At 48.2% G+C, this 26,788-nt stretch overlaps 12 protein-coding genes across 12 annotated transcripts; 6 read left to right on the plus strand and 6 right to left on the minus strand.

The window, feature by feature from the left end:
* Window positions 1-664: 664 nt before the first annotated feature.
* FMAN_13730 (uncharacterized protein) lies at window positions 665-2,379 on the minus strand (the record flags this gene model as incomplete). Its single annotated transcript, XM_041833233.1, has 4 exons — window positions 665-1,001; window positions 1,066-1,547; window positions 1,607-2,193; window positions 2,247-2,379. 4 exons carry the CDS (start codon window positions 2,377-2,379, stop codon window positions 665-667), a joined length of 1,539 nt encoding a protein of 512 aa, XP_041683617.1.
* Window positions 2,380-3,746: 1,367 nt separating this feature from the next.
* Window positions 3,747-5,408, minus strand: FMAN_13731 (uncharacterized protein; the record flags this gene model as incomplete). The annotated part of the gene is made up of 1 exon (XM_041833234.1): window positions 3,747-5,408. One exon carries the CDS (start codon window positions 5,406-5,408, stop codon window positions 3,747-3,749), a length of 1,662 nt encoding a protein of 553 aa, XP_041683618.1.
* A 1,518-nt stretch (window positions 5,409-6,926) lies between these two features.
* On the plus strand, window positions 6,927-7,745 carry FMAN_13732 (related to ketoreductases; the record flags this gene model as incomplete). Its single annotated transcript, XM_041833235.1, has 1 exon — window positions 6,927-7,745. One exon carries the CDS (start codon window positions 6,927-6,929, stop codon window positions 7,743-7,745), a length of 819 nt encoding a protein of 272 aa, XP_041683619.1.
* A 608-nt stretch (window positions 7,746-8,353) lies between these two features.
* On the plus strand, window positions 8,354-9,833 carry FMAN_13733 (uncharacterized protein; the record flags this gene model as incomplete). Its single annotated transcript, XM_041833236.1, has 2 exons — window positions 8,354-8,709; window positions 8,762-9,833. 2 exons carry the CDS (start codon window positions 8,354-8,356, stop codon window positions 9,831-9,833), a joined length of 1,428 nt encoding a protein of 475 aa, XP_041683620.1.
* Window positions 9,834-10,318: 485 nt separating this feature from the next.
* On the plus strand, window positions 10,319-11,383 carry FMAN_13734 (uncharacterized protein; the record flags this gene model as incomplete). The annotated part of the gene is made up of 2 exons (XM_041833237.1): window positions 10,319-10,378; window positions 10,427-11,383. 2 exons carry the CDS (start codon window positions 10,319-10,321, stop codon window positions 11,381-11,383), a joined length of 1,017 nt encoding a protein of 338 aa, XP_041683621.1.
* A 134-nt stretch (window positions 11,384-11,517) lies between these two features.
* FMAN_13735 (uncharacterized protein) lies at window positions 11,518-11,958 on the minus strand (the record flags this gene model as incomplete). Its single annotated transcript, XM_041833238.1, has 1 exon — window positions 11,518-11,958. One exon carries the CDS (start codon window positions 11,956-11,958, stop codon window positions 11,518-11,520), a length of 441 nt encoding a protein of 146 aa, XP_041683622.1.
* Window positions 11,959-13,342: 1,384 nt separating this feature from the next.
* On the plus strand, window positions 13,343-16,594 carry FMAN_13736 (uncharacterized protein; the record flags this gene model as incomplete). The annotated part of the gene is made up of 2 exons (XM_041833239.1): window positions 13,343-15,166; window positions 15,227-16,594. 2 exons carry the CDS (start codon window positions 13,343-13,345, stop codon window positions 16,592-16,594), a joined length of 3,192 nt encoding a protein of 1,063 aa, XP_041683623.1.
* Window positions 16,595-16,678: 84 nt separating this feature from the next.
* Window positions 16,679-17,780, minus strand: FMAN_13737 (uncharacterized protein; the record flags this gene model as incomplete). The annotated part of the gene is made up of 4 exons (XM_041833240.1): window positions 16,679-16,893; window positions 16,954-17,115; window positions 17,172-17,571; window positions 17,619-17,780. 4 exons carry the CDS (start codon window positions 17,778-17,780, stop codon window positions 16,679-16,681), a joined length of 939 nt encoding a protein of 312 aa, XP_041683624.1.
* A 542-nt stretch (window positions 17,781-18,322) lies between these two features.
* Window positions 18,323-20,643, plus strand: FMAN_13738 (uncharacterized protein; the record flags this gene model as incomplete). Its single annotated transcript, XM_041833242.1, has 7 exons — window positions 18,323-18,753; window positions 18,800-19,427; window positions 19,479-19,573; window positions 19,620-19,961; window positions 20,006-20,098; window positions 20,150-20,323; window positions 20,376-20,643. The coding sequence occupies 7 exons, from the start codon at window positions 18,323-18,325 to the stop codon at window positions 20,641-20,643; spliced, it is 2,031 nt and encodes a 676-aa protein (XP_041683625.1).
* A 60-nt stretch (window positions 20,644-20,703) lies between these two features.
* Window positions 20,704-22,511, minus strand: FMAN_13739 (uncharacterized protein; the record flags this gene model as incomplete). The annotated part of the gene is made up of 6 exons (XM_041833243.1): window positions 20,704-20,775; window positions 20,827-21,596; window positions 21,646-21,737; window positions 21,787-22,108; window positions 22,163-22,318; window positions 22,373-22,511. 6 exons carry the CDS (start codon window positions 22,509-22,511, stop codon window positions 20,704-20,706), a joined length of 1,551 nt encoding a protein of 516 aa, XP_041683626.1.
* Window positions 22,512-22,836: 325 nt separating this feature from the next.
* Window positions 22,837-24,547, plus strand: FMAN_13740 (putative acetylcholinesterase precursor; the record flags this gene model as incomplete). The annotated part of the gene is made up of 3 exons (XM_041833244.1): window positions 22,837-24,034; window positions 24,086-24,272; window positions 24,322-24,547. 3 exons carry the CDS (start codon window positions 22,837-22,839, stop codon window positions 24,545-24,547), a joined length of 1,611 nt encoding a protein of 536 aa, XP_041683627.1.
* Window positions 24,548-24,970: 423 nt separating this feature from the next.
* On the minus strand, window positions 24,971-26,776 carry FMAN_16138 (uncharacterized protein; the record flags this gene model as incomplete). Its single annotated transcript, XM_041833245.1, has 6 exons — window positions 24,971-25,110; window positions 25,160-25,369; window positions 25,419-25,553; window positions 25,600-25,806; window positions 25,858-26,065; window positions 26,126-26,776. The coding sequence occupies 6 exons, from the start codon at window positions 26,774-26,776 to the stop codon at window positions 24,971-24,973; spliced, it is 1,551 nt and encodes a 516-aa protein (XP_041683628.1).
* Window positions 26,777-26,788: the final 12 nt, after the last annotated feature.

Consider the following 26,788-nt stretch of genomic DNA (forward strand, 5'->3'; position numbering starts at 1 on the left):
CTGATGAGGAAGCATTAGCTTCTGTGGCGCATATCCTCCGATCCTTGAATCACCCTAAACTACTTGCTGAAACGCAGCAGAGATGCTTACTGTGATTGAATGGCCTCTGACCTACGTTATGCGTAGTCAAATGGGGGATTCTAGGCTTCTCAGGAACCCTATATCAGTTGACTGGCCGGCGGCCATGTTCATTACAAGTCTCACCACAGTTCCCAACGGCCAACTTTCCTCATCAGCCACCATCAACTGCGAAATTCAGCCAATCTAACATATCCATCATGACACAATTCAGTCGGGTTACGACAGACGTCAGCAGCCATCATGTCTACTGGCAGTGCAACAAACAGTCAAAGGGTTGCGGTGAAATAAACGACATGGCGCTCAAGCAATGTAAGCAGTGCAACAAAACACGTTGCGCAGGCGATGACGCCCTGGCCACATCACCCCAAGATGGCAAAGCATTCGAGATTGGATATTTGGACCGTGTCGATGAGAATGGCAGAGAGCACTGGTGTTACAATAACCCAGACGCAAAGAAACAATCACAGATCATCTAATCTCTGAGATCCATGTGCGAAGGACAAAGGAAACGATGTCACTCCTGGTTCATAATATCAATGTGGGCTACGCTAAGTACACTAGACAACTTCTCTATCATTAAATTCTAATCGATGTGCTTTACATCAGCTTTCTCAATCACCTGCTTCGTTTCCAATTCATCTGAATAAAGTCCTTCTGGTGCATCACCAAATATGACCGAAATCTCTTCCAGTGTACGTCCACGTGTCTCGGGATAGAAGAAGAAAATTACGAAACCGTAGGAGACGAGAAGAGCCACATAAACAATGTAGTACTTCCAGCCAATGGCGGACAACGCGATTGGGTTGACAAAGACGTTGAAAATGAGGGCCAGGATCATAATCATCCAGGCTGCAGAGATTCCGCGGCCACGTAGCTGGAAGGGCCAAAGCTCGAGAGGATAAGCAACCTGAAGAGGAGTTCTGTGAAGAGCTGTGTTAGTCATGTGATTCAGAGTATACGGGGGGTAAAACGAAGTTGACTAACATAGCAATGGCATAACCAGCATTGAATAGGAACACAAACGGAATCATTGTGACTCCAACCGATCGTGATCCAGTCTGCGCAAAGCTCCCTGACATGGCAGTGATAAGGATAAAGCTGACAAGCATGACCGCGCAAGAGATCATGAGAAGAACTCGTCTTCCCAGTCTCTCGACGCACGAAGCGCCAGCAACTGCAGCCAAGAAACTCCAGATCTGAAGACATCCCATAATCAGAGTCTGGTCGGTGACGCTGGTGATACCGACGGTGGCAAGAACCGTGGAGAGGTAGTAGCTGACGACTCCGTTACCGACCCACTGACTGTAAATTGCCAGTGATGCCGTGATGAAGAGTCGACGACGATGGGCGGGAGTGGATACTAGCGATGCCCAGGAGCTCGACTTCTCGGCTTGTTTCTCGGATTCGATAGCGGTCGTAATTTCGTGAAGTTCGAAGTCGACAAGAGGGTGATTCGCGTCACCGCCCTGTAAAGTAGTGATTAGCAAGGTGTTTGATAGACGTCCATCATGCTAATTCGACTTACTGCGTGCAGCTTTCCCAGTGTCTCCCGCGCTGCATCTTCCCGTCCTACAGATACCAGCCATCGAGGACTCTCGGGCACCATGATCAGAGCAGGAAGTGCAACCAGAGGCAAGGCGATCTGGAGAATGGTGGGTATCCTCCAGGCCCAGTCGGTGTAGTTCCTTGTACCATAGCACGTCCAAGCTGCAATGATACCGCCGATGAAATAATTAGTGTTAGTCAAAGCAGTAATGACACTTCGGTGGCTGGGGTACGCGATCTCAGTAATGAGAAGAGGGATTGATGTCGCGAACATGGCAGTCGGGATACCGAGGATGAAACGGCCCGCGATCCATTCTGCCTCAGTCTTAGCACCTGTCTGGAGACCAGTACCAAGTGCCAGCGGAATGAAGCCCAGAAGAGCTGGTAGACGACGACCGTATTTGTTTGCGAGCCATGAGCTAGGCGGGCAAGCTACGAAGAATCCGATGAAGTAAATGGCGTTGATGAAGCCGGACCATTCTCCGGAAGGATGGTCCATGAAGTCGCTCCATTGGGGAAGAGATTGAAGACCGTTGAGTAGACTTCCATCGTATCCGATGGCAGATTCTTGTTCAAGTCAGTTCTCAGGAGCCATAATGATCATTCCTGAAGCAACTCACGGAAGCATACCAAACCCAGGATCAAGCCATTGAGCTTGACCAGGTGGGCTTGCTTGTACCATGGTATATTCTGGTTCGGCAAAACAGCCTCAATACCCCCAGACGGAGGCTGGATCTTTGAGTCCACAGCCATGGCTCTCAATTGACTCAGTGGGTAGTTGATTTGTGGAGTTGTTGATAGCCGCTATCTGAAGAGCCAGACCGGAAAACGGGGGGCATCAACAGACATTATAAACTACTACGGCATGATGCTGCACGGGCACCCAACAGCACGGAACTGTTCCCGCGCGGGTCGACACAAAACGTCGCGGGGTCTCCAGGTTTTTTTCGCAATGCCCCAGATCTCCAGATTATAGGATGATATGAACAAGGGATGGACAATTCGATACCACCTCGTTCCACTTAGCTGAAATACCGACCAGGGTACATGACAGGAAAGGAACTCGGCAACCCCGCAGTTGTCTAATTGATCTCTCCATCTTTGCGAAGTTTGCCGGATATTGCCTGTTCAAAGCGTCACTTGCACGAGTCAGGGACTTATCCTGATATGATTCAAGGGCCGGATGAACTGCGGTTAACTCGGTTGAGGTCCGGTTAGAGGATTTAGCGTCGGTCGAAGCTGGAGAAACCTCGTTTATGAGTCGGATAGCAATTATGTGAGATAGTTATTGGTTCAAGATGAAGATCTACAGCTGTCGGCACTTGAGCCGTCTAAAAATAACATAATATCGGGTCTTTAAGCTGAAGGATATGCCGGAATTGAGACCACCAGAATGCCCAAAGATGATATTTTGACGTAAGCTGACCCCGTCTTTCATCTTCAAAGTCCTTCAACTTCATATCAGTTGTTAAGATGTGAAGCTCTAGAGCAAATTCGCCGGTAGTTTTTCTGATCCCGTGAACAGTCTCGGGCCCGTGAAGTGGGATACTGTCCAGGGACCCCTGCGTCCAACTCTTGTTTCGGACACGTAAATGACTGGCTCTCCAAGTTCGTCCCCATCAATCACCAATCCCCAGGCTTTCCGAAAACACTAGTCCCGCCTCCACGCGATACCCCAACCCGTCAAATGAAGCCAAGGCCGTGAATAGGACCGAGTCGGCTCCGTCCAATCGGGCTCAGAGCAAGACCATGGTAATGAGATACGGCAGTTGCGTGAGCATCGGATCATGATACCCAGAAGCAGGATATGTACGTTTGTAATGCTCATGTAATGCTCGATATGCATCAAGTTCTTGAAAGGGCAAAAGGATCGTTTCATGGATGCTAACATATGGAAACAGAGGATCGATGAAAGGGCCGATGTATTCTTTCGTAGATCGACTTACTCCGCGGCTGTTGATCACCATAAGCACTTACTCCCGGGAAACCTTCTTAGTGCGTTTGTAGCCAAGTCCGTGCTATTTCCCCAGATTGATGTTCCCTCGGCTCATGCACAAAGTGTAGGGTATTACTCACAATAGTAACGGACGGTACGCACCATCTATTATGGGACGACTTTCTTATACTAGCCTTATGTTGGACTTTCGAGACTCATCCGCACTTATCAGCGGAACACCTCCTCCGGATTCAGGCAAGGTCGCAACAAGGCCGAAGAAACTGGCATTGTCCAGGGAATCAAGGACAAAGAGACCGATACGCTTGTAACTACTTCCAGCTCCATAAAGTACTTGAAGAATAAGACCCTCAATTATCACAAAGGCTTCCCCAACTGGATTCTTATCTGGATCATTTACCTGGCGCCGTAATGTCGACCTCAAGGGCAGAAACGAAAGCGATTCCCCACTCTGAAAAGTCGTCTCCAGTGTATCTGGGTAGGCGTAGATCGTTGCCGACATTTCCAAAAGCTTCAATCCGATGTTTTGTGCGCCTATCCTCCTGCTGCTTTCACGGACAATGCCTTCGCAGATACACCCTCGTAGCTGAATCGACCCCTTCACTTGCTGCGACCGAGAGGAAGTTTCAACAAGATGACTTCTAACATCGATGATTTCGATCAGGTCTTCGTCTCGCGGTAAATTTGTCCTCTGAGGCAAAACACCAGAGTCAACGGCAGCCCATGACCATGACGGAACGCGATCAGGATTTTGGGGTCGGGGTCTAGGTTCTAGTACAACCCAGTTGAGTCCTTCAACGATCCTTGACTTCCAGAGACCTGCTAGATATTCATCGCCAGAATTCTTCTTGAACATCTCGGCTATACCAGCCATCGCCATCAGCCGGTCATCGGGGTATGTTAGACTGCATTTGGAGTAGGTCTTGACCAGATTTGTCCACTGCTGATAGACATCCACGGTCATTGTCTTGTCTTCTTCTTTTGCCCAGGCAGTTCGGCGATGACCATCGTCAAAGAACGCATCAATAGCCTTCAGGTCAGGAGTGTACACTGCGTCGGTGGGTTGAGGCGACCAGTGGGGAAACATCTCACTTTTGTTCATCTCAAAGCATTCCCATACAGCCTGGGTTTTGGTGAAATGAAGCACTCTTGGCGACAGAATACGCTCCTGGAATATCCATCCACGATCGGTGAGTGGACCTTGTGTTAGTCGCTGCATATGATGCTGGTCCCAAACGTCAAATCTTCTAGGTTTTCCATCGGCGAATGGAACCTTGATGTGCCCTACAAGTGTTTCCCGAGCAGTGCGTACACGAAATAATCCTTCATCAGGGCCTTCGGAAGCGGTTGCGGAGATGGTGCAGGCAGAGTTGGCATAGACCAAATGCATCTGGAGTGATTCTCGGGCCCAATCTTCTGGCGAATCTTGAATAATGCACAGTGAGTCGATCCAGAGATACCTGATAGATAATCGACGGGCAACAGTGATGGCTTCCCTGAATGTCTTGGGAAGTTGAGATATCGGTGCACCCTTGCGGAAGACTTCAAAATTCGAGTTGAATAGGCTAATCGAAGGGGCTTTAGCCCATCTATAACTCAGAGTCATATATTCTGGAGGATCTATGATATCTTGTGGGTAAAGACAAAGCTTCCAGATATCACCAGAACCAATGTCGATGAGCCGCGATGGGGCAAAGTTGGGCGAAGACCGCAATCGATGACACAATTCGTGCGATTGGCTACATGCTTCGTACCACCCGGAAGCCAGCCGGTGGACTTTTTCTGATGAGGTACTGGCTTGGAAGTCCGCGGCCCATTCCTGCAGCATCGAAGACTCCTCGTCTGAACACCTTAGTGGTTATACCAAGCTTGATGGGAAGGGGAGTAAGCAAACCCGCACACGGAAGGAAACAAAACACGTTTCCTTTGTACTTTAAGTCGATGCCTGGTCCAATTTCGAACTCTAAGTATCTTATGTGCCAATAGATAGCTCCGTACCAGCCAGGTGCCCAGGCTCGTCGCCCCAGGCCGCAGTCAAAGGGTACCCATGTACCAGGTTCGTTGGACCAGCCGTCGATCGATACATCTGCCACGGAGTCCCAAAGTTTAGCACATATATAGCATCCCCCATCCACGGCCTGTTTGAAGCTAGAGAAAGTGCTGTGGTGCTGGCACTCTGCGTGGAGACTATTCTCGACTGCTTCCAAACCTGTTTGCAACATATCGAAACAGACGCTGCAAAGTTTGCTGTGGTTCACCATCTTGCTCTTTAATTTGATAGAAAATATTCTCAAGGTTGGAATTAAGCGCTCTCAACTTTGAGACGGTAGAAGTAATTGAAGTCGCTTTCCTCGAGAGTAGAGTTTAGGCAAGACGCTCCCGCCTCGTCGCGAGGCAGATCGAATTTGAAGCGGGGTTCAGGCAGATCTCAAGGCAGAATTATCATAAAGTTGCCTCACTGACAATAATTTCGCCAACGTCTCCATGTGATAGATCGCCCTTCGATCCCGGAAGAAAACTCAGCACAGTCTTTCCAAAAGCCGATCGTAATAGCAATTGTATTGATTGTGTTTTGTTGTCGCATACGGAGCAAACGACCTGTTTTCGCTATAAACATACACAAGCACCAAACAGTTACATTATAGACAAACGAGGAGGTCCTGGGGGAAGGGCAATTTGCCATACTTCAATGCTCAAACCGAAATGCACAATCTTTTGTCTGGATATTTGATCTCCTGGCTTGATACGGAGCTTGAAGTTCAGTTTTGGCCTTTTGATGCTCACTACCCTGCGGCGGTGGGTCGTCAGCCATAAGCCAGTAAGCCAAAAAATCAGCACCCCAAAACAGCAGAAGCCACTGAGAAAAATAAGCCAATCGATAAGCCAGGCCTGTGACGTTTTTCATGCAGTGTAACGCAGGAAAATATTAAACGCCGCTTATCTCCCCCCAAAGTTATGTCCGCGACCACGCAGTGGCCTTCAAAGGTGCACGCCAACACCCGGAGATAGGCTGCAATTGCCGGAGTGGATCACAACGTGCATACATTAGAGTTGACAACTTCCCGATTCCGTCAATGCTTCTTGTAAATCCCCCTTCTCTACTGGATAGTCTAATGCGGACATGGGGCTGTGTAGGAATGGCGTGCCATAGTTTTCGTATCAAACTCCGCCATTTGGACTGTAGAGAAGAACAAAATTTAGAACTGTGCAAAAGATGATTCTTATTTAAACCGTCTTGGTTCTCCTTTGCCAGGACACAAACCATTGACATCTCCTCAAGCTTCTCTGATAATTACACACAACTACAATTTACCTTTTACCACCTACAAAACACTCTGTTTTCAATATGGCCCGAGTCTGGTTCATCACTGGTTCTTCTCGAGGAGTTGGCCGCGCCTTGGTCGAAAAGATCCTCGAGTCAGGCGATGTCGTTGTCGCAACTGCTCGCAACCCATCTCAGCTCGACGACATTGTCGCCAAGTATGGATCTGACAAGATACTCGCAACTGCCCTTGATGTAACAGACTTTGAACAAGCCAACAAGGCAGCCAAGGAAGCTGTTGACAAGTTTGGCCGCATCGACGTTGTCGTCAACAACGCCGGCTACGCAGACATGGCATCCATCGAAGATGCAGACATCAAAGGCTTCCGCGAGCAGGTTGATGTCAACCTTTTCGGAGTCGTCAATGTTACGAAAGCCATAGTGCCCATCATGCGCAAACAAAAGTCCGGCCACGTTATTCAAGTCTCAAGTGTCGGAGGCCGTGTCGGTACACCCGGAGCAGCAGCTTACCAGAGTGCCAAATGGGCCGTTGGAGGATTTTCTACTGTCCTATCACAAGAAGTGGCCCCCTTCGGTATCAAGGTCACTGTTGCCGAGCCAGGTGGCATCAAGACTGACTGGGCCACCACTGCCACTGAGACGGCCAAGGTCAGCGAGCCTTATGAGCAGACTGTTGGCCAGATGATCCAGCTGGTCAAGGGACACTCAACGTGGACGGAGGCGTCTGAGATAGCTAGAGCTATTATTCACCTTTCGAATGTGGAGGACCCCCCATTAAGAATCATCTTGGGCAAGGATGCGCTCCAATATGCCCACATGGCGGCCAAGGCTCTTGCTGAATCTGATGAGAAGTGGGACAGTGTCTCAAAGCTGGAATTTTGATGTTGCACTTGTGACACAACGATGCTTGGGCAGACATCGCTGAAGCTTTTTGTACAATAGTGAATTGATAGTCTTAATCTTTATCCTGACTTACATCCTTTTACCACTAAAATTTCGATAGATGAACGCTTTCTCACCCAGCTTCTTCATCACATTATCGATCATTTGAGACACAGTGCCGTCGCAAGATGATAAGACACTCCAGACAGGTCACATCTCACAATCAGCAAGGATATGTCCATGTCCAAATGCATAAGCGAATGTTCTCGTTGGTTGGTTGATTAGTTGGTGGTGGTTCCACCGCCAGACCCATACAATTATGCAGGAACATCGAGTTTTACTGACAACCGGAATAAAAATATTTGATCGCCTTCTGCAAAAGTTTGACTGGAATTATTGTACCGCAGATTCATTTCCATGAAGCCGGTTTCATCCGCCGTTAAAGTCTCATACAAGCTCGGTTATCAAAGTCCGCGAGGGTCTTATCTTAGCGTCTCGCTGACTTATCGGGTTTTTACGGTTCGCTAAATCAGATCCGCCAGCGAACTTGAACATTGCGTCACACGACCATCAACAATTGAACTTCATTTTCACAACTCACATTCACCATGATGTCCAGAAGTCGAGAAGCAAGAAGCGTTGTAGCTTCACTGCGCAGGCCGCATGTACTGCGATCATTCAGTCCTGCATTGGCGCGTCCCAATGCCAACAGCTTCCATACAACAACCCCGACCAAAACAGATGGCGTATTTCAGGGCCTCGAGGACAAGAGGCAACCGATGCCGTGGATAGAGGCGTTTGAACGTCAGCAAAAGGGTCTGCCGGCTCACAAGTCCGAAGACTATCCCAAGGAGCGCGATCTGACCCCCAAGAAAATGAGCGATAGCTATCATCGTGTCGTGCTTCCTCTCAAGAAAGACCCTTGGCTGTCAGACACTTATGTCAACTCTTCGGGTCACATAAGGTGACCGTGCCGACTAACTCAATCACACGCATCGCACTAATCAAATTTATAGACTTGGAACATTATTCATGGACCTCGATGCACTCTCTGGAATCATCGTCTACAAACATACCGGTCCTGGAGTCACTACAGTGACCGCCGCTTTGGACCGTATCACAATAGCGCATCCACTCACCGAAATTTGCGACCTCGAGTACAGCGGCCAGGTCACTTATGCTTCTGGCAGGAGCAGTGTCGAAATCACCTGCAAAGTCGCCAAGGCTAGAGAAGAAGGCGAGCCCAGCAAGCCCGAGGATGTCCTTTTGACATGCACCTTCACAATGGTCGCCCTGGATCCCAACACAAGAAAGCCGGTCAACATCCCCAAGCTGGTCCCCACCAATGCAGAGGAAGAGAAGATCTTTAAGGCTGGAGAGGCAAAGTCGCTGTCCAAAAAGGAAAACTCCAAGGCTTCGCTTCTTCAGACTGAACCCAACGATGCAGAATCCGCTCTGATTCATCAGATTTGGTTGAGGCAACTTGCCTACCATGACCCCAACAATGATCTTCGTCAACCGTCCAACGTCGTCGCTATGTCCAAGACCCAACTTTCAACGGCCGCCATCATGCAACCTCAGTACCGAAATCGTCACCAGACCATGATATTTGGTGGTTTCCACTTGAAACAGACTTTTGAGCTTGCGTTCTGTTGTGCGGCCAGTTTTGCTCATGCCCGACCGACCTTTATCAGCGCTGATCCTTGCACGTTCCGAAATCCCGTTCCTGTGGGTAGCGTTTTGTACCTGACGGCCACTGTCGCATACACCGATCCTCCTCTATTGGAGGAAGACGGCACTGAGCCTGGCTTCCCAAACCCCGAGAAGCCCATGACTCGTGTCCATGTTCGAGTTGACAGCAAGGTCCGTGATGTTGAGCATGGTGTTGCAAAGCCAACTGGTCAGTTCAACTACACCTTTTCTGTGCCCAAAGATCTTAAGGTCTTGCCGCATACGTATGAGGAGTACATGGTGTATATTGATGCTAGGAGACGTGTTTCACTGGGTGATAGCCAGCGAAAGGAGGAGTCAAAGGCTTTCTCGGAAAAGAGGCCTGAAGCCACCGATAACGTCAACCTCATTGGATAAAGGATTGGTGCTTATTCGAGCTGTCAGTGAGCAGGCCTAGATGATCTAGGCTGGTCCTGGTATCCGAAGTAGAAGATGAAAGGCGGGACGCAGGAACACCTATTGGGAGAATGTAATCATTATGTCCGAATCTTAATACCGATGTGAGAATTCTAGCTCGGGAAGAAAGAAAACTCAGGACTTTGATTCTAAATGACGAAAAGACTTGGTAATTAAGGAAAATCAGTATAAGTTTAGAATAAGTTTAGTATATTTTTAGGATGCTTTTTGCTGAGTTTATATCAATTTCTGATGTTTTCTTGCTCCCTGAGCCCAGCATAGTAGCAAGCGCAATAGATGCAATTGAGCCATTGTTCATTTACACATGCGATAAGACCGTTAACTCCGGGGTTGGAGCACTATTTCTGGTCAACTTGGATGTGCCATTCACCTTTATTCTCATACACTCTAGACAATCTCTCATATACTGACTACTGGACGCTAAGATGGTAATTGCAAGAGACGAACGACTACAACTCGCGACTATTGATCCTGAGCTAGACGACGTAAGTCTCCAGCAGTGACATGAATGACCTCAAGCTGATATGGCCCAGTACCTCAAAACAATAACTATTCCCCAGATTGACACTTCTGATCCAGCGAAGGCAATTGCGAGTTTGAGATGGTATATGAAAAGCCTACATAAGCAGCCCGATCCCGAGAGTGGTGTTGTTGAGCGCGATATCTATTACACTGCAAGAGATGGCCACACATTGCGCGCTCATGTCTACGAGCCAGCAGAAAGGTCCGAGTCACTTCCGCCGTTGATTGTTTACATTCATGGTGGCGGATGGACTATCGGGTCTCCGGAAGATGCCGAGCGCTCGTGTCGGGATATTGTTCACAAGCTAGGGGTCGTTTGTCTGGCGCCTTCATATCGGCAAGGACCTGAAGACCCGTTTCCGACTAGTATCAATGATGTCTGGGACGGCTTGAAATGGTTTGCTGCAAATGCAGAGTCCGAGCTGGAGGTCTCATTATCGAAAGGATTTGTCATTGGTGGTTCATCAGCTGGAGGAAACATGGCTGCTATAGCCAGCCATATGGCACGAGATGAGAAGTTGACTCCTGCGATAACTGGCGTCTTTCTGCTCGCTCCAATGATACTGCCACCAGAGAAGAAAGATGCATTGCCGGAGAAGTATAAAGAGCTTTATCTGTCTCGGACTCAAGCTGAGTGTAAAGATGACCCCATTCTCACCCCAGCTTTGGACAAGGTTTTCCATGACTCTGCGGGTGGGGATGTGTCCTCGCCGCTCTTTGTTCCGCTTATCTGGCCAACGGGCCACCACGGCTTACCGAAAACTTATTTCCAAATCTGTGGAATGGATGTCCTTCGCGACGAGGCTTTGATCTACGAGCAAGTGTTGCGCGAGGATAATGGAGTTGAGACGCGACTGGATATTTATCCTGGTATGCCTCATATCTTCTGGGGCGCTTTCGCACATTTGAGCCAGGGTAAGAAAGCAGCTGTCGATCTTGTCGAAGGGATCAAGTGGCTTTTGAAGTGATATATCGGCAATTTAGGTCTGGCTATTGAGAGAGTATTTTACTGGACATAATAAAATCTTGTGACCTTAACATTCTATGTCCTATGTCGAGTAGTCTCCCAAGGTTGATACGTCTTCCTCCACGGCCCTTGTTCTTATGCCTTCTCAATCTCTTCCTTTTTCTCCGCCGCTAATCGGGTCAACACTTCTGATGACTCCTCTTCCCGTCCAAGAGGCACAAAAATATGATCATGGTAGAAACCGCTAACAGGGTTGCAACCAATGCCCTTGGCCGCTAGTCTAGTCGCGATAACCGCCATGAATCCGACAGCTTCCAGGCTCGATGTGACATCGAGAGTGATCATCTTGCATGGGAAGAAGTATTCGATCTTGTTTGATTCCGCGTAGTCCTTGCTGACAATCAATGTAATTCCTTCGGACTCTTTGAAGATCATTTGTGCTTCGGACAGGGCTGGCAGCTTGGAGGTGTCGGTGAACGTGGCGAAGACGTAGGTGGTTGGATGGACCGTATGGGTTAGGGTTGAGAGGAGCTTGCTGAGCGAGAGCTCGCCAGGATCGTTGGCCATCAGCGACATGGTTGTGCACTTGAGAGCTACCCTTGAGTGTATTGGTGATCACAGAGAATGTTTACTTGATGTATTTCAATGCACTGGAGCCAGACGTTTTCTTAAGTTCTTAGAGTTTTGTAGTTCGATGGTGGAGTACAAAATGCGGATGCAGTCAATTGTAGGGCGCGCCTACAGAGCTAATGACGTCACTCCAAATTCATTACCCTCGATGGGGTCAAGTTAATTATGTGCTGAAAATTGGCTGCGCTGAACTAGTGAACAGAACAAGCGATTTAAAACCAACACCATTTCCATCCTGAGACAATCATACAACGATTTGATTGATCATTGAGCACCCTGAAGACCGCTGAGTCCCTGCTCAGCCTTGGCCTTGTTGGAAGCATCGATAGCAGCACCAGTCTTGATGACAGCAGAGGGTGCGTCGAGAGGAGGCAAGACAAGTTCGAGCAACTGCGTTTCATCAGTAACGTCTCTCGATCAAGGTGAAATGGGATGAAAACTCAAATCAAGGCAGTCTACATTGCCAAAGTTGGGGTCTTCAAGGAGTGACAATAGCTCTCCGGAAGTCTTGATAGGCCCGTAGTACTTGGATCCGCTGGTCCGAAAGTCTTGCCGAGCATGGAATAGTCCAGAACTGCAACCTCATTATAAAAGGCTTCCTTGCCGTGGATTAGACGCTCGACTGTGTATCCGCCATTGTTGAGCACGAATCTGGAATATGTCAACAAATGCCAAAGGCTGTCGTCAGAACTGTGAAGAAGGTAAGTACTTACATGATTGGCTTGAGGTCTCACCGCAGCATGTCTGCCAGTGCCTGAATAGTGAGGTGCATGGAGCCTTCTCCAGTGACCAGAATAAGCCTCTTCCACTTTCCTTCGCTTTCCTTGATAGCCTGGCCAACTCCAACAATGGCACCAGTAGCATACCCAATGTTACCATATACGGTTTGGTTGAACATCATCACTCCACTGGGGAGTTTGGTATCACACAGGCTGAAAGCGGAGGTGCCTGTCAGTGTATTGAAGAGAAAATCTGCCGTCGATGGGCCATTGAAGTCTCTCGTAATCCCCTGTTGGTTCTATTATTCACGGCTGCAAACAGCCCCGCCATGAAGTTAACAACGCTCAATAAAAGCTCAAAGAGGCTGTCTGGCTCCTCATAGGCCCCAGCTGCAAAGAGGCGACCGTACAAACGCAACATGCTGTTTCAGCCTGATCTCACCTTGCATACATTCGAGCGGGGTAGTAATCATGCCATTGATAAGCTCAACTCAAATTCATCGTCTTGGTCTTGGATTTATCTTCGCAATCCGGCAACCTGATTGTTTGCTTCTGTCTTGCTCATTACGGGTACAAACACGCAGTCACACTCATCTACCTTGACGCCTATCATGTCAGATCCTGAAGAAATCGCGAAAGAGGAGGCAATCCTCGACGCCATTTCTGATAGCCATGTTTATGTCCCAGATCAGATGTTCAAAGTCGCTCATCGATACTTCACCCGATACAGAAGAGTCGGATTCATGGCTGACCTTGACAAAGCTATCAGCATGGAAACCAAGGCTATTGACCTCACGCCTGAGAGTAACAGACAGCGAACTTCACGTCTGATCAACCTCTCTGTCTACTGGCACGAGAAATACCCAAGAAGTGATCCACAAAATGTTCAAGGACTTCAAGACTCCATTAAAGCTTCGCGAGACGCAATCGCAGCTCTGCCAGAAAACTACCCAAACCGGGGAACAATTCTTGACCAGTTATCCACAAAGCTAGGATTGCTCTTCATGCAGATGCGAGAGCTGGCACTTATCGAAGAAAACATTGCAGTCCAACGAGAGGCTGTGGAGGTAACGCCAATTAGCAATCCTAAGCGTGTCCTTTTTCTAGCCAACCTGGCTGCTCCTCTTACAGCCCGACACCAAGTGCTTGGAAATAAGGAAGATCTCGATGAAGCGATTCAAATATGTCGTGATGTCATAGCACAGACGGATGTAAACTCGCCCCAGCTTCTCGAGAGACTGGGAAACCTCTCGCTAGGTTTAAGCGAAAGATACGATGCACATGGTGACCAAGCCGATCTTGACGAAGCCATCGAGGTGGTGAAACAGGCTATTGAAGTCACTGAAGAGGATAGTCTGGAGCGCATGGCCCAGCTGAGCAACTACGCTAATTTCCTTGGTGATCGATACCTCAGGACGGGAAATATTAGCGATCTTGAAGAGTCCATTCACATTTTCGAAATGGTCTGTGATCGTGTTGCAGATGAAGAGGTATACTTGGACAGACATAAATGCCTCAGCAACTTTGGCATCCAGCTCAGTCGAAAATACAGGAGGATAGGAACCGTGGCTGATTTGAAGCAAGCGATACAAGTCGGAAGAAAGGCTTGTGAACTGAGCCCCGACGACGATAGCAAGTCAAAGAACCTCTCCAACCTAGCAATCGTTTTGAAGCACGAATACTTCAGAACGGATGACCCAGAGGTTCTCGAGGAAGCAATCAGTGTTCAGAGAAAGGCTGTACAGGCCGTCCATAAGAATCACCCCGACATATTTGCAACCTTTCACAACCTTGCGACTCTTCTCACTACGAAATACAAACTTACACAAAAGTTGGAGGACCTTGAAGAGGCGTTGAGACTTGGGCGGCAAGCTGTCGACCTGACACCGGAAGACCATGCCAATAGAGCCGCTTGTCTCAACACCCTGGCAGTCCAGTTGAGTGACTTGTCCAAAAAGACTGGAGTGTCGAGCCACTTACACGAAGCCATCCATTATGGGCAAGAAGCACTAGGTGCCACGGGAGAAAACCATCCGGAGCGTGCGAATAGGCTGGTCAACCTAGGTGGTCGATATGGTGATTTGTTCTGGAGGACGAAAGAAAAAGAACATCTCGATGCTGCCATTGCACACTTAGAATCTGCCTTGAATAGCCCTAGCACTTACGACGATGCTCGCATCCGTGCAGGAAAAGAGCTCGTCCAGTACTACGCGGCTGTACCTGACTGGGATAAGGCTTATGAAGCTGTCAAGACTGCGATGGATCTTGTTCCCAATCTCATTGCACAGACTACTAGCAATGCTGATAAGCAAGGTGCACTGGTCCAGGTTTATGGCTTATCATCCGATGCAGCAGCTGTGGCACTCTCGGCAAACAAAGGAGCTCTTGCTGCAATACGGTTTCTTGAACAAGGACGTGGAATGATGGCAGCATCCGTTTAAGAATCACGGATGGAAAGCCTTGATCTGCGGGCTGAGCATCCCGAACTCGCTGAGCATCCCGAACTCGCTGAGCGCCTAAACCGATTGCAAGGTCAAATCCGTTCTTTTGGGACTATCGGTTCTTCTAGTGATGAGATCCACGGGCCTTCGTTATCAGGCGGACATGCCAATGTGAACCATGACCTGGACGAGCTTCGCGGACTACTTGGCGAGATCCGCCAAAAGCCCGGATTTGAAGACTTTCTCTCTGCGCCAAGCGAATCAAACATCAAAGATGCTGCCATTCCGGGAGCAATTGTTGTCATCAACGTCAGCGAATTCCGCCGTGACGCTATTCTCGTGGAGCACAACAAGATCCACAACATTCCGTTGCCTCAGCTTATGATCCAGGATATAAGGTCCAATACCCAACAAGCTCATACTTCGAGTCCAAAGATACTCGAGTGGTTGTGGCATACTGTTGCTGAACCCGTCCTTGGTGCACTAGGTATCAATGAGGTTTGTCCTGAAGAGCGCCCGCCACGAATTTGGTGGATCCCAACAGGCGTATTGAGCATATACCCTCTCCATGCAGCTGGCCGACATTACGAAGGGTCACGAGACACTGTGATCGACAGAGCCATGTCATCATATAGCTCATCTATCAGAGCCATTATCCGGACTCGGGGTCGTGCAGGTCTAAACCTGGTTCCCTTGAGCAACGAGCGGGCCGTCCTTGTATCCATGGAGCGAACACCAGGGTACAGTACACTCCCTTCGGCTGGCAAAGAAATAGCTCAGCTACGTCCCATCTGCGAGTCCAAAGATTTTGAAGTAGTTGAACCAAAGTCCCTCAAAGAAGACATTGTTTCGCAGCTTCCGGGTTGTAAAATCTTCCACTTTGCTGGCCACGGTGCCACCAACCTACGCGACCCTTCTCAAAGTAGCCTTCTGTTGGAGGATGAGCCTCTAACTGTGTCAAACCTCCTCGAAACTAACATCCATCAATACTCGCCATTCCTTGCATACCTCTCGGCATGCGGTACTGGACAGATTGCTCATGAGAAGTTCCTTGATGAAAGCATTCATCTTATCAGTGCCTTTCAGCTAGCTGGATTTCGCCATGTTATTGGCACTCTTTGGGAAGTTGGCGATGATATCAGTGTTCATATGGCAAGGATCACCTACGGATCTATTCAACGAGGTGACTCGGCAGATGGGTCGGTATGTCGAGGCTTACATAAAGCGACATTGGAGCTGCGCGATCAATGGTTCAAAGAACAGACTCCAACTCGTGGTCGTAAGAGAAAGGCAAGCCCCATTCTAGAAGATGAGAGAGGAGAGATATTTGAAGCCCGTGATATTGAAGCCTTGGATGAAGATGAAGATGAAACCGTATCTAAATTGCCGCAATGGGTTCCATATGTTCATTATGGAGTATAAGTCGTAGCTAAACATTTCTTATATAATGGAGATCGGAGCTGAACTTCTGCCCGGGGTTCACGGCAGCTTATTATGTGTAATCTACTAGTAGAGCTTCATGGCATCTACACTATCGTTATCCCTGCCTTCTAATCCTTCCACGTCGCTTTCCAAGCTGCTTACATTTGCATCATTACCGGCCAAGCTCTTTTTCGTTAAATCCTTTGCCTTCCGAATCTCGGCTGACATTTGAGATGTAAGTGCCACAATATCCGCACCGCAGTTCACAAAATCGAACCCTTGCTCATATCGCTGAGCAGCTACGTAAAAATTAGCATACCAGATACAGTCTTTCAGAGATCCTGGGCCCTGCCACCTACCAGTTGCTGCATCAAGAGCAAAATGTCCTGCATACTTTCCAGCTGCCAAAGTTGCGTCTAGAATCCGTTGAGTCGTCTGTTGCACTTCCGGTGTTGTTGCATGATCGAAGGCAACGTATCCTAGTGAGGATGCAAGGTCATTTGGTCCGATAAATAGCATATCTATCGCAGTATCGTCAACAAATCTGTGATGAGATCCAGCGTGGCCGCCAACATACCAATGCCATCGACCTTGGCAATCTCCTCAACGTTTTCCACGCCTTTGCGAGACTCGATTTGCACGAATACCATCACATTGCTATTTGCGTTGAGCAAATACTCACGGCCGGTCAGGTTGAAAGCTGCTGGAGCAAACATGGCACCAGTGCCCCGGAAACCATTCGGGTATCTCTTTGAGGGGTATTTGGCGGATTCAACGATCTGTATCGCCTCTTCCTTTGTCTCGCACATAGGTACCATGATCGCATGAGCTCCTGCATCTAGTGCTCGCTTCACCATCCACGGCTCACCAGCCGGAATTCTGACAACCGGTGACACGCCACTTGACGAAATGGCACTGATTTGAAGGTACATGTTGTGGTCATCGATATGGCCATGCTCACAGTCAATAAGAACCCACTGCCATGTTAGTTGCATTAAATATGTCTTAGAGCTGATGGACTGACATCTTGACCAAGAGGTGCAATGGTTTTGGCGAGGGCATGTCCCGGTAACGCAAGCCATTGTCCCAGGCTTGGGCCTCGGCGATCTCGAGCTCGCTCTAAAGATTCTTGGAGGCGTGTTTTCCCGGGGGTATTGACCACTGGAGAGAGAGTTTGATAAGCCATTTTGAATTTTATCTGCACAACAAAGAAGTTAAAAGTTGATCGGTCAACTGGCCATATTGATGTGATGACTTACATGGGATAGCTCGGCCGGAGCTCGGTCCGGAGTGGGTCAACCCCGCGCTCAGCCGATCGTCACTATTGACTTTCTCCTTATTCGTGATAAGGATAGCGTTGAGGAATGAAGATAAGCTCCTTAGTTCGGCCAACAGAAGTGATTCCGATATCGCTAACCATGTGCCCCGCCCTTTCATCCTCCAGTACTGCTCCTGAATCCTCAATAACGTTGTACATTCGTCCCGTTTCTATTCCACGTACGTTCAGCATTGTCAAGATTCATACCGAGATCATGGATTCACAGGCTATCACATCACGAGTTTGGCAGGCATGCGTGACTTGTCGAAGGAAAAAGGTCTGTCTTGAATTACTTGTATGTTCATGATGCGCTGTCTTACCCTGCAAGTAGATCAAGTGTGACGGGAATAACCCCTGTCATAATTGCGACTCCCGCGACCTTGCATGCGAGTATCCTGGCAGCAATGACAATGCATCTCACAGTCGCAAGTCTCTGGCATAGTACCATATCTAGTTGTGGATCAGTGCTGACATCTCATAGTTATGCAGCTATGTATGAAGCTCGTTATCGGGAGCTTGATGAGCTTTGTCAAAGGTTACAGGTTGTAGCAGCACAACTAACAAAAGCTATTGACAAACTGCCTCAGGGAGGGTGCACTGATGCTTGTTCCCATACCCCTCCATCTGTGCCGTCCGATCAGAGTATACTACCTCAACAGGACAGCGTTTTAGCGACAGGCAGTACCATTACTGACTCTGGAAGTAACGGTCACTCTCAACCACGTCCCAGTGACGCTGACGACCAACATACCGACAAGAGCCAAGAGCAAGTGAATAATTCTGGAGAGCTCGGAACTCAAGCATTTGGATCTTTGGTCCACGACTCATATGGCGCTCTAAGGTCATTCTCCCCAAATCCTGCTTGTGGTATGTGCTAATCTGGGTAGGTTCGTTGGTGGCGCAAATAATGAGTTTCTGTTGCAGGCGGTTGATAGTTTGACACTGTCACCATGTCAGGGCTCCGATGATTCCCCTTACTCCGTCGGAAGCCAACAAGACACAACTCGGATGATAGAAAGACCGAAACCTGAGCTCCCCTTCTTTATCCATGGTCTCAGATGGCGTGACCTACCCTACCTCCCCAAGGCAGAGGACATGAATCTACCACCGAAATACATGGCTGATATGCTAGTTGGCCTATACTTCGAGCATTACCACTATACCTTTCCTGTACTTTACAAGCCGCATTTCGTCGAAAGCTACAAGGGTTTATACACTTCACCAAGAGGCTCTTTGCAGGATAGTGGGTTCCTTTCGGTCTTCTTCGCGGTTTGTGCTTGCGCATCAAGTTTGACTGCTCCTGACGGGAATCACTCATCCTTCCCTGGGCTTGAGTTCTACGAGAAGGCTCTGGTCTTGCACTGCGCTACCACTGGCCAAGCTACTAAGTATCGGGCACAGTGCTTAGCATTGATGTCGATGTGCTGTGCTGGTTGGAATACTTTATCAACGAGCTGGAATTTTGCTGGTCAAGCTGTAAGGGCTAGCCAAGAACTGGGGATGCATTTGGAAATAGTTAGTGAGCAGGACTCTTAAATGCTGATAAATTCAACTGACCAGGAATAGACAACGGCAACCACGGAGTCCTTAAGAACTCCAGCAGCTTCAATTGAGGTTGAAGTCTGCAGAAGAATCTGGTGGAGCATCTACTGCTTAGATAGGTATGTTCGGAGGCGTGTTTGATGCCTCGTCCACTAATCGCCGTAGAATTACTTCTATCTGTCTCGGCAGGCCAATGGCCGCAAATGATAGCGATTGCTCCTGTGCCTTGCCACTGCCACTTGCAGACGAGGAACTAGATACGCTATACAATGTGGAGGGAACTTTAGACAATGGCATGAACCAACGATCAGCTCTATCGGGCTTCCTAGATCTCATTGGGCTTTGCAAAGTGTCTGGGGAAGTGCAAAGCATTCAGTCGCCGAGTGAGATAAGCGAACTTGGAAGTAAGGTTGGACAGAAGAGGGTTATGGATCTAGCGCTGGGGCAAGAGAGGTCATTAGATATCTGGCTCAAAGATCTTCCGGAACATTTGCAATCATCGGAGAGGTAGGCTGACTGTTATGCCTTTTCAAATGTCTGCTAATCATTAGTTATTTCATCAGCATCATGAGTGCAGGATCCAAGTCTGAACTGTCGGTCCAAAGCTTGATTATACACGATGGAACCCTCGTTGCTTTATACCAGTAAGGTTTAGCAGGTTTCTAGATCTATGGAGGAGATCACTGACACCCTAGTTCCAGGACCTTTGCCCGTAGAAAGCATTCATTCAGCCAGCGACAAACCGTAGAGAATTGCGTAACCGCCGCCAGGAGTTGTATTAATAATTCGAGGCATATCAGAGACTTTGTACCACCTTCCCACTATCTAGCATTATGTGTGCACTACCTCACTATATCTGGCCTTGTCCTGTAGGTACACTAGAACGAAGGTATCATAAAATTCTGACAAAGATCTTGACAGGTTACGAATGACGAAGCCGGAGAGCATACGAGAAGATGATGACTTACAGCTCTGCATTCAGCTTCTAGGAGACTTGGAGGTAACCTGGTCCGGTGCTAACCGGGGGAAGATCATCATTGAGGAGGTACTGCGGAGCTTTCATGATAACCAAGAGGGACAACAAATGAACATCGATTTTCAGATACTATTTCAGAACCCCGATCTTGATCTGGCCAGCTTAGACCTATCCCAGGGATTCTTTGAGAACTTTTGGGGAACATTTGTTTGATAGCCCTCGAAGGGATGCATAGACAGCATGGAATGAAAGTCAAGATGCTGGATAAAAGTCCTATGTTGAACCATCCCAAAATTGTCCTACAACGCTTTTTATGCGTCTGACTCCCTCTTCAATCTGTTCTTTCTATAAAGGGTCAGCAATTATATCCTGCGAAACTGAGGAAGTTAATCTCACCGATGGACTTGCAAACGAGAATCTGAAAAATGCCGACTCTGGATCGGCCCCTCTAGCTGCAGTGGAAGTCTTGTCGTGGCCTTGCCAAGCGTGATAGTAAGACCCAGGCGTCAGAAGGACTAGTTGCTCTGCCAAGGTTTCCCAAAGCTCAGCGGCGAAGGCCTGCTCAGGGTCCTCTATCTTTCCATCCCGAAGTTCAATGAACCGACGGACTCCATGGAAATAGAACTTTGCCCAGACAAACATCCCGGCTTCAGGTTCGATGTAACTGAAGACAGGTAGCAGCTTCCCCTCCGAGTCTAAGATGCAAGCAACATTGCCTTGAGCCTGTGGCACTGGGGATTTGGCCGCCGGTAGAACTCTGAAGAGGTCTTTGAAGGCTGCTACAAGCCAATCTCGTCTGGTTCCGTACTGAAATTGGAGACCTTGAAGCCATGTTAAATATCCATCAATACCCCAGTTTTGGAAGAGCGCCAATGTCAATGCTTGACTCAGCCCAGCTGGGTCTTGAGTCTCAACTTCAGTGACCCGCAGCAACCTCTCTGTAAACACTGAATTTGCCACGAAGAAGCCCAGCCTGAGGCCAGGGAAGAGGGTTTTTGAGAATGACTCGAGACGTATCACACGTCCCTGAGTATCCATCGAGAGAAAAGAGGGTATCAACGATTCAAGAAACTTGTTAGTTGACACAGGCGCGAAGGTCTGCTCCTTTCTGGTGGACTTTGGGAACTGAAGGCAGTAGTATGGGTCGTCTTCGACAATAATGATATCTAGAAGGTTAGTAAGATCGAGGACAGCTCTTATGAACCGTTTACCCACCAAATTCGACACAAACTTCGTAGATTTCCCTTCGCCGCTGAGCTGAAATCGTGACACCGGTTGGGTTTGAGCCCACGGGAACAAGATATAGGCTGTAGGTAACTGTCAACATTTGTTCAAAGTTTGCTCATGTTGACCCACAGCCGGGGTCGCCTTTGACCCATAGACGTTTCATCCCAGTTTGTCAGCATCTTTCGCAGTCCTGTGGCAGACATTCCTTGTTCATCGGCTAATACAGGACTTGCTCTGATACCCAACGGAATCCACAAAGCTTGTGCGGATGGATAAGTGAACTCGTCAACTATCACATAGTCATTGTCCTCACAAAGAAGGCCAACGACTTTGGACCATGCATTTGTGTTTCCAGGGTGCAGGAGATATTCGTGTTCGCAAGGAGGAGCATGCATACGCTCAGTGAGCTCTCTTACTAAACTCACAAGCTTCTGGTTACCAGCACCGGAGCCTTTGGAAGGTTAGTAGGGCGGAAGAGGTGTTATCGCGTTGCTCATGGGCCCACCATATTGCAGGAACTCGGTCAGGTCCAACCTGCCACCATCCAGTCCACGTTTAATATCAAGTTGAACCAGTGGAGTTTCGATAGAAGGTTCGGTATATGGTGGCTGACATTCGAAGTTTGCTCGTTCAACTGGGAATAGAGATGGATGAGGTAGGCCTGAAATAACCTTAGTCGAAGGAATCTGCTAACTAAGGAACGGGACACAGATACCTCCCGCTAGGCTTATCATTCCATCCCTGCCCATAAATCGAATGATGTCTTTGAGGGGCGAGGGATGCCGCGCTTTGCTCTTTGCATTGATATGATGAGAAAGGTCTATCGGAAGGAATTTGTGATTAATGCTACCCATTGTCGTTGTAAGTGAAAAATAAGACTTATTGTTATTGGCCTTCGAGTTATAAGATACTCTAAGCTGTAGTAGATTGTAAAACTAAGAAATGGGCTGAAATAAGAGTGTCAAATAGAGTCAAAGGTCACCCGTTGATATCGGGCGGAGATCCGATCAACTGTGGAGTTGATGGTAAGATAGGCAAATGGGGGCCGAAGCCGGGCGGATCTCGGAAGCGGAGCATGCCAGAACAGAAAGTATGAGTCGTAGGCTTCTCCAAATCTAGTCTACCTCTTGATTGACGCCCAGACCAAAGAATTTCAAGCGACAAACCCAATCCGTCAACATGGGAAACGCCATTTCATACGACGAAAAGACCTACGACCTGAATCTCGGTGACAAGGGCAAGATTCGCGGTATTCAATCTGATCAGAAATCTCGAAGATATGCTGGCATTCCGTATGCGCTTCCACCAACTGGCAACTACCGCTGGCGCAAACCGAGGCCTCTGCCACCTTCGTACACTTATTCAAACGGTGAAGATGGTCCCTTCAATGCGACTCGATTCAAGGCCATATGTCCACAAAAGGCATTCCATGTTGGAAAGGCCGAAGGAGGTGATGGTATTTATAGCGAAGACTGCTTATTCATGAACATCTGGACGCCCGTTGCTGACGAGAAGACCTCAAAATGGCCTGTCATGCTATGGTTGCATGGTGGCTGGTTCCAAATGGGCGACCCCTCGCAAGACCCAGGCATGGACCCGACGGAACTCATTTCTACCGGCGGCCTTAAGGCTATTATAGTATCTATAGGCTATCGACTGAACATCTTTGGCTTCCTCGCTGGAGAGGCCCTTCTCGAAGAAAGCCGGGGTGATTCAGCAGGCAATTATGGCCTTTGGGACCAGCGAATGGCAGCTGAATGGGTGAAGGAAAATATTTCACTATTTGGAGGAGACCCCGAGAATATCACTCTGGCTGGCCGAAGCGCTGGTGCATATAGCGTTGAGGCTCAGATGTTGCACGAGTTTCGGAAGTCAGGACCTAAGACATCTTTATATCGCCGTATTTTTATGAACTCAAACGCCATTCCTGCACAACCAAAGTCACTTCAGGAAACCATGCCTCAGTTTGAAGAAGTCTGTCGATTATTCAACATCGATGACGGGGATTCTGCGAAGGACAAACTTGCTCGTCTTCGGCAGGTCACAACCCAGGATCTCATTGAAGCTATCCCCAAACTGAAGCATCACACATTCCGGCCTGTTACTGACCATCTGTTTATTCACCCAAACATGATGGAGTATCTTAGTAGCAGAGACTTTGCCGACGAGTTCAAGTCAAGAGGCTATAAGATCTTGATCGGTGAAGTCGCCAACGAGGAGACGCTTTACTCGGTTTACAACAGTCCGACTGAACCGAGTATTGATGCACTAAAGATGCAGGTCATGAACTACTACTCACCTCAAGTATCCGAACGAGTGATAAAGCGCTATGACATGCCGGTATCTCAAGATTTGGAGAATTGGAAAATATTATTTGGTAGGCGATCATCGACCCAATTCTCAGATCCTCCAGCTAAACTCACGTCAGGAAACATTATATCTGACGGCCAGGTTCGAGCTCCATCAAGGTCTCTTGTTCAGAGTTTGTCAGCAAACAGTGTGAATATTCAGGACATCTGGCGTTACCAAATAGCCTATCGACTGTCCTTCATAGACGAGAAGGTGGCTCCATATTCGTTCGGAGTGGCTCATGCTATGGACAAACCATTCTGGAAGTGAGTTCGCTGGTACAAATGGCTACATACTTCTTTGCTAACAACTAAGCTTTACAATAACGCATGGCCCAACAGAAGACGAAAGGAAATTGATGAAGGATTGGATTCAGATCCTGTGTGCTTTTGTTCATGGAGACAATAACTACGACTATGGAACTCATTCAGTTGATGACATCAAAGTTATAAATCCCGAGGGTAGAATCATGGTCCAGAAGGATAGTCGTTGGGAAGAGTTGATAGACATTGGCAGAATATTTAGTGGCAGCGAAGAATGAGATATCGAGTTATTGAGGTAAATTGAAGATGAAAAGAACACCAATTTAAAAATCGCACTTACCAGGCTACAGAATCTCCTTTGTGCTCAAGGCGAGCCTGAACTATCAAAAGTTGATGTTACATGCCGTGATGGAAACCATCTCCGACTTGACGGAACTGGGCGACCTGTGACATTCCTAGAATTAGGCTTTAAGATACTGGAATAACTCAGATCAGAATGCAAAGATGCTTCGGTATCCTGAACTTGTGGTCACTCACCTTACTCGATCCAGAGACTCTTTATGGTATATCGTGGAGCATAAGGCTCATAGCTAGGTGCATTTTCTCTCGTTACCTAGACAGCTACCTGATAATTATTGTCTCTTCTAACTCTCTTAATCTCAATCTCCTCCACTTTTGTACATCATCAACCATTCCAAAATTTAATACTTGTACTTGAAGTGAATGTTTTCTCGGTCAGTCATATCAGACTCAGCGTTGAGCCTACCCAGCCGTTCGCTCTCTTCCTCCGAGATACCTTGCTCACAAATGAGCTTTGCACGGCGTCTATTCTCCCAGATATCTAGTGCGACATGTTAGCCAATGAAGCCAAGAGAGGTTTGTCTGCTTACAGTAGAATCTCCAAGAAGCCATGCTCAAGAACTCGACACAGTAGAGGATGGCGCAGGCGGTCAGACCTCTGATATATCTCGGAGCGTCAGAGGCAACAAACATCTGTGCCCCAACTGCGTTACCAACGCAATATGCGATGAAGATTGTAGTAGCGGTGACAGTCTTCTTGGTCCTACCAGCAACGTTGGAAGGAAGAAACGTCCAGATCACTAGTACAGCAAGTTAGCTGACGAAACCTAGTCATGTTGCGAGACTTACTAAGCCCAGGGAGTGATCCAAAGACTTGTAGAATATACATGCCCCACCTCGTCCATTTCATGCTGTCCTGGGGCAGGAAGGCGAGGGCCATCATTCCTGAAAATGCTGGCACAAGGGAGAACATCATCATGAGGACTACAGTTATTAGATCAGAGTCAGTAATACTGCTAGGGGAGCTCACATCGAATATTAGGCTTCTTCAAGGTCACATATCCGACAACCAAGAACCAGCAAATGCTGACGCAGTAGTACGGGGTGGAACCTTTAAGCAGTGTCTCCAGAGGCGTGAAGCCGAACGACTTCCAAATGAGCTTCGAGAATGTCGTGTTGGCACCGTTAGGGAGGGCATTGATGATGGTAATAAAGAAGAAGAAGTAGGTTTGTGGATCTTTAAAGCAGAATGTTAGATCGAAGGCACTTCTACATGGCAGAGACTAACCTTTGAAGGCGGCCCAGACCTGGTCCCATTTGAACTGGGATCTCTTTTCACGATCGGATCCAGTTTGGTTAGACATAACACGAGCTATGGCAGCGCGTTTCTCTTCTTGGCTCAACCATCGTACTTCGCGGGGAGTTCCAAGGATGAACCATACAAGTATACCACAAGTAATGGTCAAGGCTCCGAGAAGGAAAGATATCCCTTTCCACTGGGGATATGATCAGTACGGTGTCGCATAGCCTGTCTGACCAGATAGAAGGATACTTACAGCAGCCAGACCTCCAGGGTACTTCTCAGCATGAAGGCCAATTCCGTACATACTCAACCCGGCGAGGATGTTCATTCCAGCGTTAGAAGTACCCCAGATCAGAGATCGAAGTGTATGTTCCTGGGAGGTATAGAATGCGCCAGTAATGAGCATGAAGGTGGGAGATATGGTACACTCAAGCGCACCCTGGATAGCTCTCAAGACCATGAGGTGCGCGAAGTTTTTGGCAAAGGCAATGCACAAAACAACGACACCCCAAAGCACCATGACAATTGACAAGAACTTGCCGGTGTGGCATTTCTGCATCAGCCAGTTTCCTGGGGCTTCACAGACGAGATAGGACAGGTAGAAGACTGTGCTGAGCCAGTTGAATTGTTCTCCGACAAGACCTGTGTCTTCTCGGATGCCAAAGACAGCTTGAACGCTCAAGGATGTTTTGTCGGTTTGTTGCGTGCCGTAGCATACCCACATAAGTGGGAGGAGCCAAAGGTCGATCTTCCAGAGGAGTTTGCGGTAGTATATGTCTGAGAATTCATCTTCGGCGTCGAGGACTTCTCCGGAGAGGATATCATTGGTGATCTTGTCGTCTTGGTTCATTTGTTCCATTTCGACGCTGAGCTTCTTCTTTTGGTCGGAGTTATTGGTATCCATCGTTGCTAATGT

This window comes from Fusarium mangiferae (genome assembly GCF_900044065.1).
Source record: "Fusarium mangiferae strain MRC7560 genome assembly, contig: FMAN_scaffold007, whole genome shotgun sequence".
Taxonomy (NCBI): Eukaryota; Fungi; Ascomycota; class Sordariomycetes; order Hypocreales; family Nectriaceae; genus Fusarium; species Fusarium mangiferae.